Source organism: Oreochromis niloticus, linkage group LG14, assembly GCF_001858045.2.
Source record: "Oreochromis niloticus isolate F11D_XX linkage group LG14, O_niloticus_UMD_NMBU, whole genome shotgun sequence".
NCBI classification, from domain to species: domain Eukaryota; kingdom Metazoa; phylum Chordata; class Actinopteri; order Cichliformes; family Cichlidae; genus Oreochromis; species Oreochromis niloticus.
Window position 1 is genome coordinate 8330016 of NC_031979.2, and position 21572 is coordinate 8351587.

General features: G+C 39.9%; 1 protein-coding gene across 1 annotated transcript; it reads left to right on the forward strand.

Annotated features, from left to right (window-relative positions):
* Positions 1–517: 517 nt before the first annotated feature.
* prss16 (serine protease 16) lies at positions 518–13382 on the forward strand. Its single transcript, XM_005454288.4, has 13 exons — positions 518–589; positions 1221–1396; positions 3130–3229; positions 5445–5574; positions 6151–6274; positions 7856–7933; positions 8235–8282; positions 8375–8494; positions 10546–10710; positions 10948–11089; positions 11455–11634; positions 11786–11940; positions 12829–13382. Exons 1-13 carry the CDS (start codon positions 529–531, stop codon positions 12898–12900), a joined length of 1551 nt encoding a protein of 516 aa, XP_005454345.1. The 5' UTR covers positions 518–528; the 3' UTR covers positions 12901–13382.
* Positions 13383–21572: the final 8190 nt, after the last annotated feature.

Here is a 21572-nt window from a genome sequence, read left to right on the forward strand (position 1 = left end):
ACAGGTAAGAGTCTCACTACCTCTTGGTGAGTAGTTTGCTTTGGCAGACATTTGCAGAATCTCCGTATCTTCCATGTAACCTTTCCGAAACTGCACTGGTCATATATCAACATTGTACACATCCTGAATGTAATGGTGTCGTTCCATAATGTTTGGATTGTATTTTTTAATGACATCTTTAATATAATATACAGTATATTAATATTTAATATATTATAGATAGATAGATAGATAGATAGATAGATAGATAGATAGATAGATAGATAGATAGATAGATAGATCACTAATCAGGAAGCCGCAAAAACTGCCCTTCTAACTCAACCATTCAAAAAAAAGCTGTTACAAAGCAGAGAGGTCTAATTACAGGATGAGGCTGATGCTCATTTCTGCTGAGCAGTTTTTATTAGCGTGCACGCACACACACACACACACACACACACAGTCACACACACAGGAGCCCTTCAGGGACTATATATGGGACCCATAGAGTGACGTCTTGTGTGTTACAGAGTGGATATAGATTTTAAGATGAATTTCTTAACATTGCGCTGTCTCCTTCCTCTGCTACTTTTGAACTTTGTTTATTCTGGTGAGTTAATGAAAATTCCACTAAATGTGATACTTTAGATCTTGATATAAAGTACTGTGCACAGGCCTTGACCACTTCCTTATTGCTTCATAATTTCCTAGGGAATTAAGAAATAACTGCTTGTTAAAATGTTTAAAATGTATACAATATACGATATAAGGCAAAAAAAGTTTTTTTCCAATTCTATGAATTTATTCTTAAACACAGCTTGAACTCTTTGTCAGACTTTTTTTGTAATTTCTCTAGTCTTCAGGACTAGTCTTCAGGAATATCTCTCTTCTTAAAGGTCATTCAAAGCTCTTCTTTGGATGTTTCTGCCTTTTGTCCTGTTCTCTGTTGAGATAATCCCACGCTGGGGAGTCCATGACAAACAAATTTGGATTCATTCATCATCTTCAGTCACATGAGCATCAAGCAGTTGTTTAGATATAACAAAATGTGGTTCACCTGTTTATATCACTAATCTGGCCAACAGAGCTAAGACGGTGCCAAATTTTCCATTATTTTGCATAAATTATGTTTAGCTTATGATTTGAATTAAAAACTATTCAAGTTTAAATTCATGAATTTAAGCAGTCTCACAGTTGTTTTTCTGTCCTATGTTTTTTGGTTTGTTGTTTTTTGCTAACAGGACGGATTCTGAGGACGATCAAGAGGCGTGCACGTGATAACCAACTTCAGAAAAACAAGCAGCTTCTCCTGAAGCTCACGGTCAGCCTTCATCAGCCTCTCCACCAAGTGAAGGAGGGTTGGATTGTCCAGCCCCTCGACCATTTCAACCAACAAAATAGCAACACCTTCCCTCAGGTAGAGGAACACTGAGCAATGCTTTAATGCTTTACACCCCTGCCTGCACATAAAAGTTATTCACTTAAAGGCAGTTAAAAGAAAAAAACTTAATGAGCTTTTTTTTAAAAAAAATAATCTTTTATGTAACTGAAAAATATATAAAATAAACATATGTGGGAAAAGGAAGTTTTGCTATTGCTCTAGCAAAAATAACTTCTTGTAGGTGTTTTGTAATGACGTTTTTTTTTAAAATTTTTGATTCCCACTTGGATTGAAATCTGAGTTTTTCACTGAATTTGGCAGCGTGTTTCGAATCTTTATCATTACAAAAGGTTCAGCCCGAACTTTCAGATAAACGATCTTAATATTTTCAAGCACTCTTTGACTTGATGCAGATTTTACAGTTGAATCAGTGACTGCAAGAAGAACATTTCCACCGCAGTGCTTCACAGTTGGTTCTTCTCCCAAAATACTATTTTTAGTATGCAGCAAACACATTTCCCTTCAGAGAGCACATCATTCCACAACACCTGCTTTGTAGGCGTAAAATTTGCATTTTTAGGTATCACCATTTGCAAGAGTTATTTACAGGTTCTCTGATAATATTTTGTGGTTCTTGAGAATTTCTATTTCAGGTTGTTTTTTCTCGGGCTGAATTTGCTGAAGCAGCCAGTCCAGGACCAACTTCAAGTTGTCTAAACGATAGAGGGGAACGCTTTGTTTGAAATTTAGAAAAATCATTTTTATTCTCTGTTAGACTAATAAGCTCCAGCTTGTCTTTGAAGGCCTCAGAGAGCTCTTCCAACTTTGACATGAGATTTAAACAGACAAAATAATACAGCATGCCAGAGGTTTGATCAAAGATAGAGTCTGCCTGTCACTCCCTTAGGAGCATCTCGTCACCTATTTTAATATTTTGGATTTGAAATAGTGTGGTTATGTTATTAGGGACTTTTTTTAAAAGATAATGAAGAATATTATGAAATGTTAGTTTTTGGTGTCATTTCAGCATATAGTCTTATCTTATCTGTAGGCATTGCATCAAAGAGAATCAAATGTTTGCTTGGCTAAATATGGACAATTTCCATTTTCCACTTTTTAAATATGACTCTAAATTTACATTTCACTTCTGGGCACAGACCTCTCCAGTGTGAGTGCATGGTGCTGATAATTAAAGGCTTGATGTTTGAGAGGTCTTTGAAAATATATGTTAACGATAAGAGAACTCTTCCATCAGTCAGATTCTGTGAACCAAAAGGAGGCCATAATTTATTTAAAGCATTAGAGAAGATGCCATCGTGTGATATTTCCGAAGACTGCTTGGATTGCAGTGACGCTGATAAAACAGATGCCCTGTCAGCTCAAATCACAAAATGGGCTGCGTGCAGCAGAGCAAGTGTCCCGTCCCACTGAACCCTGCTGCTTTCACTTTGTTGTGGAGACAAGAGCTAAACTGAGTTGCTGTGGTTCTTAAGAAGGAGAGAGTGAGCGCTCCATTCAAAGAAATGTAGAGTAGATGAACCTTTTTCCTCACTCCCGATTCAGCAGGGAGCGACAGGGTGGCGTTTCCTGACAGCATGAACTTCATTTAGCTCTTGCAGCCATTTGAGGCTGCCAATGTGCAAATTTGTCCACTTCAGCATCAAGTAAAAGATTACTCAGAGCAAGTCCTTGAATGTGCACTGCTGCCAGTTTGGGCAAGCATAAATAAAGCATGTCTTTCTTCTTGTACTTTTCTCAATGTCCTCCAGAGATTCTTTGTGAATGAGGCATACTGGCAGCATCATGATGGCCCGGTGTTTCTCTACATTGGGGGAGAAGGGCCCCTCGTTGAGTATGATGTTCTGACAGGTAGTGTAAAATACAGCACATATCGTCACCTGTTTGCACCTTTCACAGATCAGACACGCATATGATATCAGTGTTCAAAACACTCAAAGGACTGGCAATATAATGAATTAAGCATCAACTTTGGAGGTAAAGTCATGCTCATTTGCAAGCATATCTGTGTTTTGTCTTTTTTGTACCCTAAAATTTGTTTTCTAAGTACCTGTAATCCCGCAGAGAAGTGTGAATAGGAGACATAGGAAAAAGTAGATGTTGGTACTGGGTTACAATTTTAAAAAACACAGAAACGATGCTTCTATACTAAATTCACCTGTATATCATACTTTACTGCTAAAAATATACTGTGGGACATTTTTGTAATATACAGTAGATCACTAATCATCATTAATATTATGTAGATTGTTGTTTCACAAGGACAAAACTTTAAAGGAGACCTATTATATATTAATACAGTCACTTTGCAAGCTCTTTGAACTCATCCTCTTTTCCCCTTTTCGGCCATCTTTCTTTTAAGCAACCTTTCTTCTGATTGGCTTCCCCACATAAACAGAATATTTAAAAAGCTGGTACGCAGAGCTTCTGTGCTCATATAGGCAGAAGTGTGTGGCAGAGATCTTCATCTCTTCATCTTCATGGGGCGATCGTGGCTCAAGAGTTGGGAGTTCGTCTTGTAATCGGAATGTTGCCGGTTCGAGCCCCGTCTCGGTCGTTGTGTCCTTGGGCAAGACACTTCACCCGTTGCCTACTGGTGGTGGTCAGAGGGCCCGGTGGCGCCAGTGTCCGGCAGCCTCGCCTCTGTCAGTGCGCCCCAGGGTGGCTGTGGCTACAATGTAGCTTGCCATCACCAGTGTGTGTGAATGGGTGGATGACTGGATATGTAAAGCGCTATATAAATACAGGCCATTTACCATTCATATTAGTGATATCCCATGTCACTAATATGACATGTTACACATTGCCACTCCCTCACGTTCTCTAACGTCCTCCTGATCTGCTCGCCTCACCATCATGGGCTTTCAGCCGATTGGCCCCTTGTCTTTGTAACTGTCTCCACATTTGCGACACTGATTCTCTCACTATCCTTAATATGAGCATAGACAGCAGCCAGTCACAGTGTATTCATGACAGAAAATAAGGAAAAGGATAATAGGTCCAGCAAGGTCAGGGAGGAGGCTGTATTTAAATGGCTATAGCTATTAGCTACATGTAGATGTTGTTTTTTAGAAATCATTAGTTCATTATTTTGATAATAGTTTAGATAATTTAGGATTTTTCTAAGCACAATGCCAAAATGATGGTTAACAAGAAATTATACTTATTTTAACAGCTAATTCAACACTATCATTTTGATATTTTCTTGTTTTTCACATTGTATGGCAGTACAGGCTCAACCATCACCATCATTCATATATCAAGAAGATTATAGATAAATAGCCTTTTTGATGGCACCACTGTCATATTATAACCAAAAAAAAAAAAAAAAAAATCTACCGAGCTTTAAGAGTTCATTCATTTTTTCTAAAATTAGTTTTCAAATGTGCAAACAGTCTAGCCCAAGAGCCTCTTTCAAGAAATGACCAAAGAGAAGAAGAAATGTTAGGAGAATAGTAAATAGGAAGTGTAAAATATCACATCATAGATCAGCATTCTCCATAAAGCCCTTTTATCTATAAACACACTTCCACCTGAAATTAAATTAATCACAGACCTTAAATCTTTTACGGTAAAGGTCAAAGTTCGTGAAAAAGCACAGAGCTGCAACTATTTTAATTAATTAGAATTTCATAATTATTCATATTTTCTAGGAATCATGTTATAATCAATACATCTCTATATGTCTTTTGTAGATTTCTACATTTTGTGTCCTGTTAGTATGTATTTACCATAGTTTTGTATCTACAGTACATTGTGGTCTTATGTGACTGAATATTATAAACTTTTATTTGTTAAACTGCATCATCTGGATCATATAAAATGTAATATTAATGAGATTGATCAATAGTGCAAATAGTCATTAGTTACCACTTAATAGTTTCCATATTTTTGCTCAGACCTTAGCAGGACTTTAACGGTGTAGCTGGACACATCACACTTTGTAACTTTTTTAAGTTACACTCACTTTTAAGCCTCTCGTGTACTGTACCTGCATTTCTAAAAAATATTAGGGCTTGCTTCACTTATCTTATGAATCTTATCTGCTTCGAACATGTTTTCCCAGGTCACCATAGTGACATGGCTGAAGAGCACGGTGCTCTACTTCTGGCTCTGGAGCATCGTTTCTATGGTGACAGCATTAACCCTGATGGCCTCAAAACAGAGAACCTGGCAGGCCTAAGCAGCCAGCAGGCGTTAGTGCTGACTCTCTACCAGTGTGTGTGTGTGTGTGTGTGTGTGTGTGTGTGTGTGTGTGTGTGTGTGTGTGTGGGCGGGTGTGTGTGTGTGGGTGTGCATCATGCAAATGTGTATTTTTCCCATCGCATTTCTCGTCATGCTCACTGCATATGAATGCACACCTGCGTCTATCTTAGGATTCAGATAACTTTTCCCTCTTCTTTTTTCTGTTCACTATGACAACATGTAATAATCATACAATGAAGAAAACAGTGATCAACCATTTACATCAGTGCAGTTTCCTCTCATGTTGCATGTTAAGAACTCAGATATGAATACACATCCTAGATATGGACATAAGGGCAACTTTAAGCAACATTTAAACAGTTTCTGTCTACATTTTACATGACTGGCCATCAAAAATAGGGACATAGGCTATCAGTAATTTTATTTGTAAGTCAGACAAATCTAGTGTAATTTTGTACATTTGATTCCAAGTATCTCTCTGTCTTTTCATCTATCTGATTACATTTGTCTGCGTGTCTTTTGTGCAGACCTCTTTAGATGCATGTAATTTGTTTCTTTTCATTCAGACTTGCTGACCTGGCTACATTCCACCAGTACATCAGCCAAAGCTTCAATCTGACGCACAGAAACACATGGATCAGCTTCGGAGGCTCATACTCTGGAGCTCTATCAGCCTGGTTCAGAGGAAAGGTACAGGCATGGTTTACATATGGAAGCATTCAAAGATGCATAAGGCTTAAAACTTTAAAATAGAGCACCTAACAATCTTTAAAAATCAGTCCTGTAAAAGACAGAGATAGATTTTATTGACTGCTCTTCTGGAACAACACTTCTTCTTCCTGATATTGTGACTGAGATATTTTTTGTTCTATATCATTTTACAAAAACAGATCAGAGCAACATATTTGTATTTCATACTGATAGGAAAGATCTAGTTTAGGGACAGGTACAGTGTGAGTCATCTGTTTCTGGAGAACTGTAGACAGGCAATAATTCATAGATGCTCTTCTGTTTATACCCCGAGGAGATAAGAAAGTACTGAATCTCATCTTACTATATGAATTTATGAACTTGCTTTTTTTACTTACATTTCCAAGTCCACAAACTAAAAGAAGAAGATTCTTTAAGTGAATATTTGTTGTCTATTGTACTCTAGTGTAATGATTTTCTAGACAAATAGTTAATCAGTACCCTTTCTGAGGTCATGACATTACTGTGCTACCTCTATGGTTTTGTTAGTAAATCCCACAAAAAGACTAAAATCAACTACATTATGAAAAAGTGTTTCCCCCTTCCTGATTTTTTTAACATATTTTTCACATGTTTGAATTGCATATTTCAGATAATCAAACACATTTTTATATTAGCCAAATATAAGCAGAGTTCATACAAAATGCAGTATTTTAAATAGTGATTTCAGGTAATAAAGGGGGGGGGGCTCAAAGGTTTGGATAGCCTAGTCAAAGTCCAGACTCATGATGTTTGGCATGACCTTAAAGAGGCCGTTCATGCTCAAAAATCCTCCAATTCCTCCAAAGTGATGTGAAAGACTCATATTATTAGTTATCACAAACATTTGATTACAGTTCTTGCTGCCAAAGGTGGCACAACCAGTTATTAGCTTTAGTGGGCAATTACTTTTTAAAAAGAGGATCATGTAGGTCTGGATAGCTTTTAATACACTGAAAAAACCTACTACTTAAAAGCACTTAATCAATTTTGTATTTAATCTGGTTATCTTTGTCTAATATTAGAATTTGTTTGATAATCTGAAACTTGCAAGTGTAAGAAATATGCAAAAAAATAAGAAATCAGGAAGGAGCATATATTGAGTGCTGTATATAGAAGTACATCGATTGCTGCTTCCACTCTTCATAGCCTGCTTGCAGCTCTCAATGAATTCATTCCCAAAGAAAGAGGAAGTCTTTAAGTTGTGTTTGGGCCAGGAGATTTTAGGAAATACTTTTAGAATATCTGGGGATGAAGTCACTTTCAAGTATGGATTTGACTGCTGCATTAGTCTCTGTATAGCAACAGCAAGGAGCTAAACCGAGCTCAGTCACCATATTAAGTGGAGTCATGTGTTAGGTAGTGTAACGGTGTGTCTTTGGACAGTGATGTGGAGAGGAATGTTACATGTTAAGCTTTGGATATAAAGACATGTATAGATTATTGGGTTGTTAGCATTGATCTTCATGTTTTACAAAAAACATGTAAAATCAACAGAAATATGTTAATTGTTTTTGTGGGTCTTCTCTCTCTCTACTGCAGTTTCCCAATCTGGTGCATGGAGCTGTGGCCTCCTCTGCTCCAGTCAAGGCAAAGCTGGACTTTTCTGAGTATAACAACGTAATACGACACAAACTATGGTCACAGGATTTAATATCACCATTCATTTAATTATTATTGATTTCTTTGTATTTTCCATTGCTGACTCTTATGGGCTGAATGTGTTTTTCACCATCAAAGAAGTAACTGTGATCAAGTGCAGTTTTTCCCTTCTGATGTCAGTACACCACAAAAGTTCCTCCATAACCAGGACTTGACCTTAGGTTCCTCTGTTGTACCTACATCCCTCCAAACAACTAAGGTGTCTACTGAAGTTCATTTCCTTTTGAATCACATATCTGCCCTTTTCTTTCTGTTTCAGGTTGTTGGCTTGAGCCTGTTGAATGAGGCAGTTGGTGGCTCAGAGAAGGTGAGAAGTCTGCCACCTTCATGTCTGTGCAGGGATTAGATTTTAGTCTGTTACTTTTGTCTGTTAACTTCACACCCATCCTCTTCTTGCAGTGTCTGTCTAAAGTGCGTCAAGCGTTTGCTGCTGTGAAAGAAGCACTGATGAGTGGAAATATCAACCAGGTAGCCTCAGACTTTGGATGCTGTCAAATCCCTAAGGATCCTTATGATCAGGTGATGACATGCACTGATGAACAGCTAGCTCTTGTTCAAGCAGTTCTGTTCATTTTTTGCTTTTTAAAAAAAATTTAATATATGTACTTTTTTGTGATGACTTTTCTTTTCCACTGCATGCTGGTAATAAGCTCTGTGTTTGAAACTTTGCAATCATGTAAAAAAAGAAAGCACAGCTTTATTTTAAACCTGTGTACAGTCTTTCTGTGATAAACACAGGACAACTGAAAGGTATATTATTGCATTTTATTGCAAAGTTCAACTTGATGGTAAAGTGCCATAGCTGTAGTTGCTAGAGCTTCACTGCAAAACATAATATGGTACTTGTCCAGTATAGAGTGTTGAGATCTTGCTAAATATATTTAAACAAATATGGAGGTTAATTCAAAATTATTCATTTGCCTGACTAATAAAGAGCTATGGGTCACTGAGTCCAGACTTTACTGAAGAGGGTGCTCAAAATGGGAGTCATGACATGAGGTTCAAAAACTGGAACTTAAACCGTGTACTGTCACCAGTTCTTCTTGTGGACCGCCGTGTTAGCCATTAGGTGTTCTCTATGTACTAGCATGATCCTTTCAGAGGCCAGAAAACAGAAACGAAAAACAACAGCAACAACAAACGCTAACCCCAAAAAGCAGAAGCAGTGTGTAAAGCACACACCATGACTTATTAGCTTGTAGAACCACTTTTAGCAGCAGTAACTTGAAGTATCTGTTTTCTGTATGTCTTTATCAAGCTCTCGCATTGTTCTGGTGGAACTGTGGCCCACTCTTCTTTACAATGTTGCTTCAGTTGTTTGAAGTTTGCGGGCATTTATTTATGCAGAGCCCTCTTAAGGTCCCACCATAGCATTTCAATTGGACCAGTGGTCCATTCCAGCACCTTGATTGTTTTCTTTTTCGACTATTCTGTTGTAGATTTGCTGCTGTGCTTGGGATCACTGTCCTATTTCATAACCCATTTTCAACCAAACGTTATCTGATCTGTCCCACAGATAAAGAGAAAGAAGCTTTCTCAGGAAGCAACCCTTCCAAATAATGTCCTGATAATGTCCTGATATCTAAAACCTGAACTGAAAGAGGATGCAAGCCTCCTTTACTTTTCACATTCAATATAATGCGGCCACTAAACTGCTGGTCATAGCAGTTCATGGCTTCTCCAGATCCCTGGGAAAGCTCTCTTGATAGACCTAGCCCTGCTTTCACAGTCCAGGTCAAATGAAAGAGTTTTTTAAATAGTAGTATACATAAAGTGGGCTTAATTATTCGCCTACTTATATTGACTGCATGTGGGCTGTCAAAGCGTTTAGGCTGGTGGGCAAACACTGTACACACATTCAACTTTTCATGTTAATCTCTTGTTACCATTTATTCATTACTTTTAACTTTAATATCATTCAGTTTTTAGTATTTATCATCTAAAGTTAACAAGTTATTTACTGTATGTTCGTTAATTTAAGCATTAAATTTGCTCAGTATTTCAAATGAATAATTTTAGTTAATTACCATTAGTCTATTCTTAGATTAATAGCTGAAATATACATTTTACTTTTAGTCAGATTTGTTTATTTATGTATTTATTGTACTTTTTGTATATTATAGTTTTATCATCTTTTTCTTGCACATTTATTATAACAGTTGCTTTTTGCAATTTCTTTTATTAGTATTTAGTTACTGTTTCCATTACTTCAGCTGTTTACTTTATCCATTATATTCACATGGCTTAACCAGTTATCTCATTTTAGTCTTTTCACTTACACATCTGCCGGCAAATATTGGTACTATAAATTGATAAAAACACATAATCCCTTGGTCCATTACTTTTGCCTCTTAAATCTAGTCGCCTAAATCAATTTTGTTCTCTTATTTGAACACTGGGCCTCAAATATTAGTATACTTTTTAACTTATTTCCACGTGGTCTCCTAGCTGGCAATCAATATTTTTCCTCATTTAATCCTGTTTTCTTTTTCTTTATGTCTTCCCTTCATTTATAGTTATCTCTTTCCAGTTTTTATGCAAGTGGACAATAACATATTCCTTTACTTTAGATTGAGCTGATGCAAAGCTTGGCCGACATTTTCATGGGAGCAGTGCAGTACAATGAAGAAGGGGTGCTCATGTCGATTAATGAGCTCTGTGGCATAATGACCAACAGCAGCCAGGAATATCAGGATGAGATGGAAGCCTACAACCGCCTTGTTAAACTCTCACAGGTATGGAGAACAGAGCAGGCTCCTTCTCCCCCTTTACATGTAGAGATGTGTCCACCAGATGTCACTGCTGAGCCATTTTCCTGTATGTCTGCTGTCCCTCTCAGAGCTAAAAACAAGCAGTGCAAGCATTTGTGATTCCTGTTTGCCTTTACCTTTATGCAACTCCCACAACATCTGTTTACTAGTTTTGTTTCTTTTCTTTTTTTGTCTCTTTGCATGTGTTTGTGCACTTGACAGATTTACCGATTCACCAGTAAGGAGCCGTGTTTGGACATCTCCTATGAGAAATCAATGAAGGATCTGATGGACACGTCAGTCCATGCCGGTAGAAGAGGAGAGAGACAGTGGACCTACCAGACATGCACTGAATTTGGCTTCTGTACGACACAAACACACACAGACACTTGTTTTCATATCTTAGCGAGGACATCTAATTAACATAATGCTTTCCCTAGCTGCTTACCCTAACCATCAAAAAATGAATGCCTAAACCTAACCATAACCTAATTGTAACCCTGACACTAAAACAGCATTTTGAGCCTTGAAAATGCCTTCAATCTTGTGGAGATGGGCATCTTGTCCCCATAAGTGACTGTTGGTCCCCACGAGTACAGAGGCATGCCAATTTTCTGTCCTCACAAAGGCATGTAGACATGTACACACACACACACACACACACACACACACTAACACTTCTATACAGTGATTTTTTTCTGTACCCTGAACCCCTTTTCGTGTTTGCAGACCAGACTTGTGAGGACGCCACTTGTCCTTTCTCTGGGATGTTGACCCTGCAGGATCAGACTAAGCTCTGTACCACGCTGTTTGGTATTTCCCAGCATTCCCTGCCTGCTCGCATCGCCTTCACAAACACTTACTACGGAGGAGACAACCCCCACACACACAGCATCCTTTATGTTAATGGTGAGAGTGGGTTTACTACAGACAAAGTCAAAATATTTACAGAGAAAATACAAAAGTAAGGTGAGACAGAGAATACTGCCTACATATTTAGATAACCAGCAGGGCTGCAGCACTTTCTTGACTGTTGAAGACTGTTTTATCACTGCCACAGGGGGAATCGACCCGTGGAAGACGCTGTCGGTGGTGCAGGACGGGACTGAGGAAGGAGAGGAGGCCCAGACAGTTTTCATTAAGGACACTGCTCACTGCGCTGACATGTCGAGTAGAAGAGTCACAGACCGCAGCTCGCTCACGAAAGCCAGACAGGTACGCACGCCTCGCTGAGAAGTTTTCAATCTGAAAAGCATTTCTCAGAGCAGCTTCAGACACCAGTCAGTGCTGTAATCCTTTAAAGCATATTTTCCTCTCTTTCCATGTCTGTCTTAAAACAGCACACACAGTATGTTCAGAGGTGCGCTTGAAAAGTAAACAGATCCTATCCTGACGTTATTTCAGCCTAAGAAACAGAGGACAAAATCCACAGCACCCACATTTTAAAGTAAAACTCAAATCAGTGCATTTTATTTAAAGTTTTGGCTATTTTTGAAACTTGCAAACCTCAGAGTCTGTTAGCTCATTTCAGAAATCTGAAATGAGCTAACAACAAAGATGATGCACTCTCTAGTCAAATACATGCAACTGCACATTGCTGGTTAATTACATCGCAGCATTTACACCATATATTTCCAGAGCGTGCTTGTCTCTTTTAAAGAAAAATGAGGTAATTCCAGCTTTAATAACTGTCAGAGTTGTAAAATACAGCCTTGTGATACAATAAACTATACTGTGAAAGTGTCAGTTAAATGCTGGAATGCATTTTTACACAGTATTGTGGATTTTGTCCTGCATATATATAAATATATAATCTATAAATCTCAAATTAGTTGTGATTTATATATCATAGTCCACAAAACAACCACTTAAGTGCTGCTCAGTGGTGCACAATCACAGATCAAGTGCTTACTGCACACTTACGAATCACACACTGCAGACATCCCATATCAAAACCAGCCTTTTAAACCACATACTAACACAGGAAGCACCTTTGCCTTGTGGTAGTTAGTGTGGTAACAATCCTCAAGCAGTTGTAGCATTAAAAAAAATGAAAAACCTTAATGTATGTTTGCCTTTCTTTCTCATCTTTCCACCTCTCAGGAGATTGAAAAACACGTGTCTAACTGGCTGAAGACAGCTGCCCAGAAGAAGCTGGAGAAAGGAACGTCCTGATCAGATCACGTTATAACCCGATCAGCCCTTATCACCCTCGTCTGAAGCTGATAAGAAATAGTTAATAATCTGGCCCGCCTGTCCTCCGCCTCCTCCTTCTCCTGCTCATCATCTTCCATTTCCTCCTGTTCTCTGCCTCTTTGCTGTCCATCTATAACAATCTCACAGCACAGAGGCCGATCTGTGTATTTATGTATTGTTGTTTTTTAAAGATTGTGTGTGCTTTTGGAGATTTCCCTCTTATGTCTTTATTTTGGACTTTGTGCTGAACATTTCTGACGTTAGGCTGATTGAGTTTTTAGAGGTTTGTGTTCTCTGACCGATTAATTTTTAAATGGTGCTAGTAAAATAAAATGTTTTTTGTTATTTTTTAGCTGAGTTTTGTTTTTGAAGTATTCCTCAGTTGTCATAACCATTAAGTGTCACTAGGGTGTGATATTGCTACATGATGAAGCCCATTTTTTGTGGCACTGCATATCAAAGTCCTGAGTGGCTTATCTGTTGTTTTTGATGAAATACAGTAAGCATGCGAATCTGAAGCATTTGGCTCTGATGTTTTTCTTTCGTTTTGTTTGCATTCATTAAAATCAATGAACTTCTGCGGATGTGATGAGATGGAGACCGTTTGTGACAGAAAGGTGAGGAAATTGTCCCAAGGCCATCTGTTTCCTTGTTTGTGTGTGTGTGTGTGTGTGTGTGTGTGTGTGTGTGTGTGTGTGTGCGTGTGTAAGTGAGAGAGAGAGAGAGAGAATATCTCAGTAGGGGGGTCAAAAGTGGGAGGTCATGACCCTGCTGACCCCGTGGGAGTGAAGATCATCAATCAGCTAGAGGCTGGACAGAACAGCAGGAGGGGACAAGCGCACACACACAGACACACAAACACAGGCATACCTAGATACTGTAACAAATGCTGGCCATATAGCACAATGAAAGTGCATTTAAATGGACTAAACAAGTAATTGAATCAGACATCAAGCATTTATTTTACATTCCAGTCCCCCCTCCTCCTTCTCAGCCACACACCCACACGGCACACTGCTGTATCCATAAAGGACCGCCAGAGGTTTGCTGTTGGTAAATGTGTGTGTGTTTTCTGTGATCATATATATGCTGTCTCATTTATGGCACACTCACAGATGCTATCACACACCTCAGAAGATGAATAAACCCAAAGGACTTTTTCAGCCCAGCGCTTCTGTTTTATTCTGTTTTTAACAATCTAGTTACTATAGTAAACAAACAAAAACACACACATGCACGCACACTGCCACAAATTCCACTATCTGGATTATCAGCCAGCACTTGCAGGGCGACAGGGCATGCTTTTTCTCTCTCCTCCTCCTCCCCCTCTTGCAGCCTGTCCTGTTGATCAATGAGGAAGTTCTTGGGCCTCAACTATTAATCAGAGCCTATCGGCTATCTGTCCGCCGGGCCAACCAATCAAAGCCCTACGACAGCTGGGCCATGAAAAATGTGGCCCAGTGGACTGAGGGGAGGCTGGATAAGTTGGGGATGAGGGGGAGGGGTTGGTGGCAGTGGGGTCGCAGAGAAGAGGAGGGAGGTGAAGGAGCACTCTATCTGTTCCAAGTCAGATCAGGCTGCACGACTGCACTTAATGCACTTAAAGTTGATTCTTTACATGCTGATGGCTGCCACACACACACACACACACACCTACACATACATGATGGAGCACATAGCTTTCATGACACACAGAATGATTCATTTCAATCAACACACATTTTCTTCCTGATTTACATTTACTTCAGACAGAGACATTGTGCAGCCATACAGCACCCACTGTGTTACCACTTCTTGTTTTCATCTGGTGGCAGCCAGCGTGATCAAATCTGTCAAAAAGTACGACAAACACAGCGTTTTTATGGAGCCTTTGCAGCAGAAAGCTCCCCAGCGAGGCCTGTCTGTTGATCTGTTGTTTAATAACAAGGCCTCGAAGCTTCATCAACGCACTGCCATCCCTCTTCTGCATAATCACCATGCTCACACTCATCCATTCACATCTTATTGCCATGATTAGATTACATCTAATGCTATTACATCGCTCCCATCTCTCTCCCTCCTCTTCACTCCACCTCTCTTCCTCATCATAGATTTCTTGCAGATCTTATTAGTGTGTGATGCGGACCAGGTCTCTACCCTTTTGGATTTATGAACCCTCAGACTTCTCTCCTTTAATCTCTCTCCTCCTCCACTCCCTTCCTGCATCTGTCCATCTATCATTCTCAGGGTTGGCTTGGGCGGAAGAGTATTAATCCCTCCATCCCATCTCTCTCTCTTCTCTGGACAGATGAGGAGGTGGAGGAGGAAGATGGGGAGAGAAGGAGGAGGGGTCGAGGGAAGGAGACCTCAGATTACTTTTCATAACATTTCTGCAGCATTGTGGGGGGAAAAATGAAGAAGTGCTGCAGGTGATGTATGCAGATTTACTCTGTGATAGGTCATGATGTCTTCAACAGGTATGAGAAGGAGCTCAGAATGTTGGAGAGCTGAGTGTGTGTGTGGGATGCTAAACAACTTAGTTTGGTTGTATGTGTGTGTGTTGTGGTCACCTTTCTGCATGTTTATCACTTGAGTTCTAGTGTGGATATATATGTATATGTTATGAGGTTTATGCAAAGTGTGGGTTTCTACAAAAGGGCAATAGAATCTGCATCTCATTACCTGTTGATGCCTGCCGAACATGCACACACACTTCAAACACACACATGTGGTATGCTCAGCAGAATTGAGTGGGCCCTGGGAAATCAATTAAACTGATCTAGATATTTAATGTCCCTTTCTTGCAGGCCAAGTTCTGCAAAAAAAAAGAAATTTTGTGTTAAAAAAAAAAGAAGCTTCGACCAGCTGTGGATGTAAAGCCGACTCTCTTCTTCCCTTCGGCCCCTCCCCTACCCATGCAAGCCATGCAGTGACAGGTAGATTAAGGGGTGTGATAGATGCCCCCCTCTCTGTGGCTCCCTCCTCTCCACCACCCCCCTTTTCCCTCCCCTCCATCCATCATGGCGGCTGGTGTAATTGCGGCTGCGTGGGGCTGGCAGAGGGAGCTTCCATCCATCTCCTTAACAACAAACAGTCACGAGGACGGATGGCGCTGCTCTCCCCAGTTAATCTCCATCTATAAGGGGTAGGGTGGGACCAGGGGTGGGGGGGTGGAGGTGGTGGAGGAGAAGGAGGGGAGGAATGGAAGAGAAGAAAATAACTGAAGGGAATAAAGGTGGTTTGGGCCTTTAAAGACAAAAAATATGGCAAAGCAGAAGGCAGAGGGAACGGGGGAATGGAAATATGGTAAGATGGCAGCGGGGACGTGAAGGAAGACGAATGACTCGGGTCGAGGGGACTGAGCGAAACTGGGGGGAAAGTTTGCAAACAGGCTGCAGGAGCAGGTCGATAAGGGCGGATTTGCTTGGCCAGCATGCCAGAAGAAAACCGGAGAGAGATGGAGGAACACGGGCAATGAGGGAGGGAGGGAGGGTGAAAATTTATGTCCACACAGCCAGACAAAAAAGAAACTAGATAGGCATGGCCTCATAAAAATGCACTCTGCACCCACTAACTGCACCCCACTTTTACCTCTCTCTTGTTCCTTTCCTCATCCCCTCATTCTCAAAGCAGGCGGCAAAGGCTTACGGTTGTCTGATGTTTTGGGTGGTTCATTGTGGTTGCCAGAGGTCATGGCAGCCATATTTTCTTAATGGTGGAGTCACTGAAGTCAACAAGGCTGGGTGGCCTTCTCAGGTCGAGTAAAACTAGAATTTTGTTGCGAAATGGGGCAGCAGCAGCAGCAGTTGCTGGAGGTGGTTGATTTTCACCTTGCAGATGATGAAAAGGATGGACTGGAATTTTAAAAGTGTCAACAGCTGGCAATGTCACATTTGTTTTTGCAGCAGCAGCTGCATTTAGCCAAGAACAGGAAGAGGAAAGTGGGAGGAAATTCTGCTTAGAGCTTGATGAGTTTACAGACAAACCCTCTTTCTATTTTTCCTGTGTCACACAAGAAGAACATAAAGACACATGCGCTCTCACGTTCACACAGTTCCACACACAACTCTGCCTGTTGTTTCCTGTTTTTTAGCCCTGGGCATCGCCTGCAGTGAGGCCCAGATTAGAAGAGCACCACCTTGACGGTTACCCTCCAGCACACAAGCAAACAAGCAAACGAGCACACACATATACATACACACACATGTATATACATTCCCGGGTCTACCGCAAGCACGTGCACCCAACAGGCCTTGTGCAGTGGAAAGAGCGCTGGAGCTTTGACAGGGAATGACAAATAACTGCAGCAGCCCTGACATGGCGAATGGTCCCACAGTGAACCTGCCTGACTGATTTTCAGCTCTTTGGTGTAGAGAGCGAGCCCGTTCTTTACACAAGGTCCCCAACAACACAAGGCCAACACGTAAAGCTGAATTAACCTGGGAGTCAGACAAGAAGCCAATACTACGTTTTAATCAGCCACCGCACATGCAGTCGCACTGTCTGCCAAACACGGACTGAATTACTGCACAAGTGATAGCATGTGACCTCATATTCAGACTGGGTTTTAAATAATTATGCTGAAAATGTACGCGCATCCAAACAGCATGTTATAAGAAGAACAAGGTGGGGATCATCTAAAGGCAGCAAAAGGAAATCTAGTTTATGGCATACGAATAAGGCTTTGTGTTTTGTTGGCATGCATGTATAGAAAAAAATTAGCATTAAGATTAATATTGCTTTGATCTGATCTATGAAAAGTCTTTAATCATGTCATAATTGTCAGGAATGGAAAAACTAACAAAGTAGCGATGGTAAGTCATCTACTTTACATTAACAGATGATCAAGCACAAACCCACAGAGACTTTTGTGCACATTTGGAAGAGGTTGTGTAAACAACCCAGTGAATCACACATGTAGTAGGTGAAAAAATTCAATTAAATCGTATTCATATAGAACCAAATCACAACAGTCGCCTCAGGGCGCTTTAGATTTTAAGGTAAAGACCCCACAATAATACAGAGAAAACCCAGACAATTAGATGACTCCTTATGCACACTTGGTGACAGTGGGAAGGAAAAACTCCCTTTTAACAGGAAGAAACCTCCAGCAGAACCAGGTTCAGGGAGGGGCGGCCACCTGCTTCGACCGGTTTGGGGTAAGGGGAGAGAGACAGGATGATCTATTCTCTGCTATTCTCTATAGCAGAGGTAGTGCAACTTTTATTGTTGTTTTATTGAGCTGATAAAGCAACACTATAGCAAAGATAGAATCCTAACTACAAGAACAACATGGAGCTAATTTACTGTTTCAGTGTTGTAATCTTGTTTCACAATGTGTTGTTTTAATGCACACATTTTTAACTCTTTATATTTAGAAAAACACTTTATAATACCTATAAGTATTTATTATTATTATTAATAATAATATTAGGATCCGAAGGGCCAGCTCTGTTCTAGGATGCCCTCTGGACCCAGTGGAGGTGGTGAGTGACAGGAGAATGGTGGCTAAGCTGTCATCCCTGTTGGACAACATCTCCCACCCCATGCATGAGACTGTGACAGCACTGAGCAGCTCCTTCAGTGGGAGACTGCGGCACCCACGGTGTGGGACGGAGAGATTTCGCAGGTCTTTCCTCCCCACTGCTGTCAGACTCCACAATAAAGACTTTTGCAGCTGATCAATCACACAAACCCACACATGTGCAATAAGACTGCTATATGTGCAATTCTTCTTCTGACGAAGTTGTATTTTTGTATTTTCCTACTCAGTTGTATATTGTATTTGTATTTCTATTTTATTCTATTGTATATATTATTCTATTCTATTTTATTCTATTGTATATAGTATTTTATTTTATTCTATTGTATTTTATTGCATTCCAGTGTTTTCTAATTTCTGCTACATAACTTTGCACTTTTGCTGTAACAAAACAAATTTCCCACCTGTGGGACTAATAAAGGTCATCTTATCTTATCTCATTAATTATTCCAACATGATTATCAACTGCATATTGGCTCATGGTTAGTAATTACAATGCACTTTCTAAGGCTTTTTCACTACACACACATATTCAACAACTCAATAACACACTATAAATACAAGTGCTAAAAACTCTTAATAAATCGTGGGACATTACACTGTAGAAAACATGAATTTTACTGCTAACAAGCAAACAAGTAATCATTAATAATGCATACTTGTGAGTAGCAAGGGGGTAATTTATGTTAATGCCATCAATTTAGGGCTTATTTCTAAACTGATTGAATAGCTGATAATAGACAGTAAGGATAGCATTCAATTACACTTATACTACATGTAATATTTATAAATACCATATTATGTATTTGTTAATGATTGAATGTTATTTCATTACTGAGCAGTGAGCCTGTCCTCACTGGTCAAAGGATGTCAGATACTGCTGCTTGCATTGTATTTCAGCCTAAATCACGATCTTTTTCTCAACCTAATCAGGTCTAAACATAACCAAACAGATGGCAGCGTAAACACATAGCAGAAATAAAAAATCACAGTGACGGAAGAAGGTCAGTGAGCCACAGCCTTCATGTTTGGAGTCTTAGCATTCTACTTTACCTGCTTTTTCACATATTCTTTCAACAAAAGAAATTTTAATCTAAGTTTTTTAATCATAATCAAATTATGTTCAAATGTGTTAAAATGTTCACTCCACAGTCTTTATGAGTCATTTATAGAGTTTGATAAGCATTACTTGTGAACTTACAATACCTATTTAGATGATATTCAATTATTAACCAATTACCAAGCATTACCAACTATTATTTCACAGTTTGTAAACAATAAATACCTTTTAGAGGGAGGTTAAATTAACATGTAATGTGCCATTTATTAACTGATATCAGCATTTAATCTAATATTCTGTAGCAAAGCCTACAAATGATAGTTAGTAGTGTTAAATTCAGTCTGTCTGTTTCTGAAAATTTAAAGAGAACTCCTTCCAATAGGTAGTTTGTCACTTATTAAGCGATAACTGGGACGTTATTAGGAGAAAAGTCTTACTAACTTACAATGTGACTGTGCAGAACAAGGGAAGTGTTATATAATGACTAATGAAGAGCTAATAAACCACTAATGAATGTTGATAAGCCACCAGCTGATGGTGAATATAAGTGTCGCCCTGCAGTTTGCTCTGTGAGGTATTTTGGGGTATCTGTGTGTGCCTCCGTGAGAACATTCAGACCAGCCTTGTTACCCGTTAGCACAAACTTAATAACATATGTTGTGTTAAAACGTGTTGTTATGCTGTGAGTGAAAGGAGGTGTTACAGCTGTGATAAAAGTGATGGGTCGTTTAAGTGTTTGTGATGTAAATGGCTGTAATCTGTGTTTAGATAAACAGACTGTTGGATAGAGTGCGAAGATTTATGGTCCAATTCAGGCAAATGATAGAGAAAAATCCGGATCAAGATCTGATCAAGAAATCAATAACTTTTAATGTTCGTGTATGTCCTCAGCCATCCGGGTCATTGTAGTCTTAAGAGCTTGAAAAAAAACTTTGAAAAAATTAACTGATGTTAATTCAGTAGGCTTTTTGTGTTGTGGAAAGGGTTGGAGGAAAATCTAAAGCCCTGCGAAGATAAATCCATCAGATGTTACACGCTTCGGTGTTAATCCTTTCATTTAACCTGTTAAAGAGAAAACAAGCCTTGGATCGCCTTTTCCAGCCCATTGACACGGCATCGTGGCTCAGTGTAGGAGGGGGTTCGAGCTCTGTGATCACCCCCGTAGGAAACCAGCACCCTGCGGAGTTGAAAGCCCTCCACGGCTGCAGTGACGATGCGGGGCCCTCGCAGGCGGCCCTACGGCCAAACACCGTGCCGCCCACAGAGCCGCCTGCCCCGGCCTCCTGATCCCCGTCAAGCCGCTGCTGATTGAAAAGCAGCCGCCTGTTGGCCCCTCACAGCAGGGCCCGGGGAAGAAGAACGTTTTGGATAATTATCATGTTACTTAGATGTCATTTACAACACAAGACGGGGAGTTTAGCTATGCCACTAACATCCGAAAGGTTCCCCCCTCTCTCTTTTTCTCTCTTTCTGGTTAAAATGAAAGTTACGAGTAATGGTTTTATTTTCGGACGTCTTTCAATCAACAACAACAATTAAGAAAGAGGGCCAAAGGGTGGCATTTGATTTGGGTCAAAAGGCTGACCTTGAATGGACGTCAACAAAAACAGCAAAACACTGTGAGCCTGTAAATGTCATCAGCACGCTCCAAACTTATTTATGAGGCTACAGGAGAGACAGCTTCACCGAGACCAACTTTAATCCTATAATTAGTGGAGATGAACTCCGCTGAAGGCAAATCAGCGTTATTTTTTTTACAGCTTTCTCTTTCTAATTCAAGTCCTAATTGTTGCACATGTGATTAAAGTGCCCATATTTCAGAGGGAGACCGTTTCTAATGAAATGTCTTTGTTGTGTGTGTGTGAAGGTGATCACACACTTTCAAAGTGTCTGGATTTTCATAGATTCTCTTAAACAGTGTGAGCTATCGCTATTCTTCTCCCCAGTTATCCCGAGATGATAACCACGCAGCTGCAGGGGGAGGATGGGGGTGGAGGAGTGAAATCAGCGCGGAGATAAAAACAAAAAAAAGCGATCGAGGGGGTCTGCGTCTTCTTCTTCTTCTTCTCT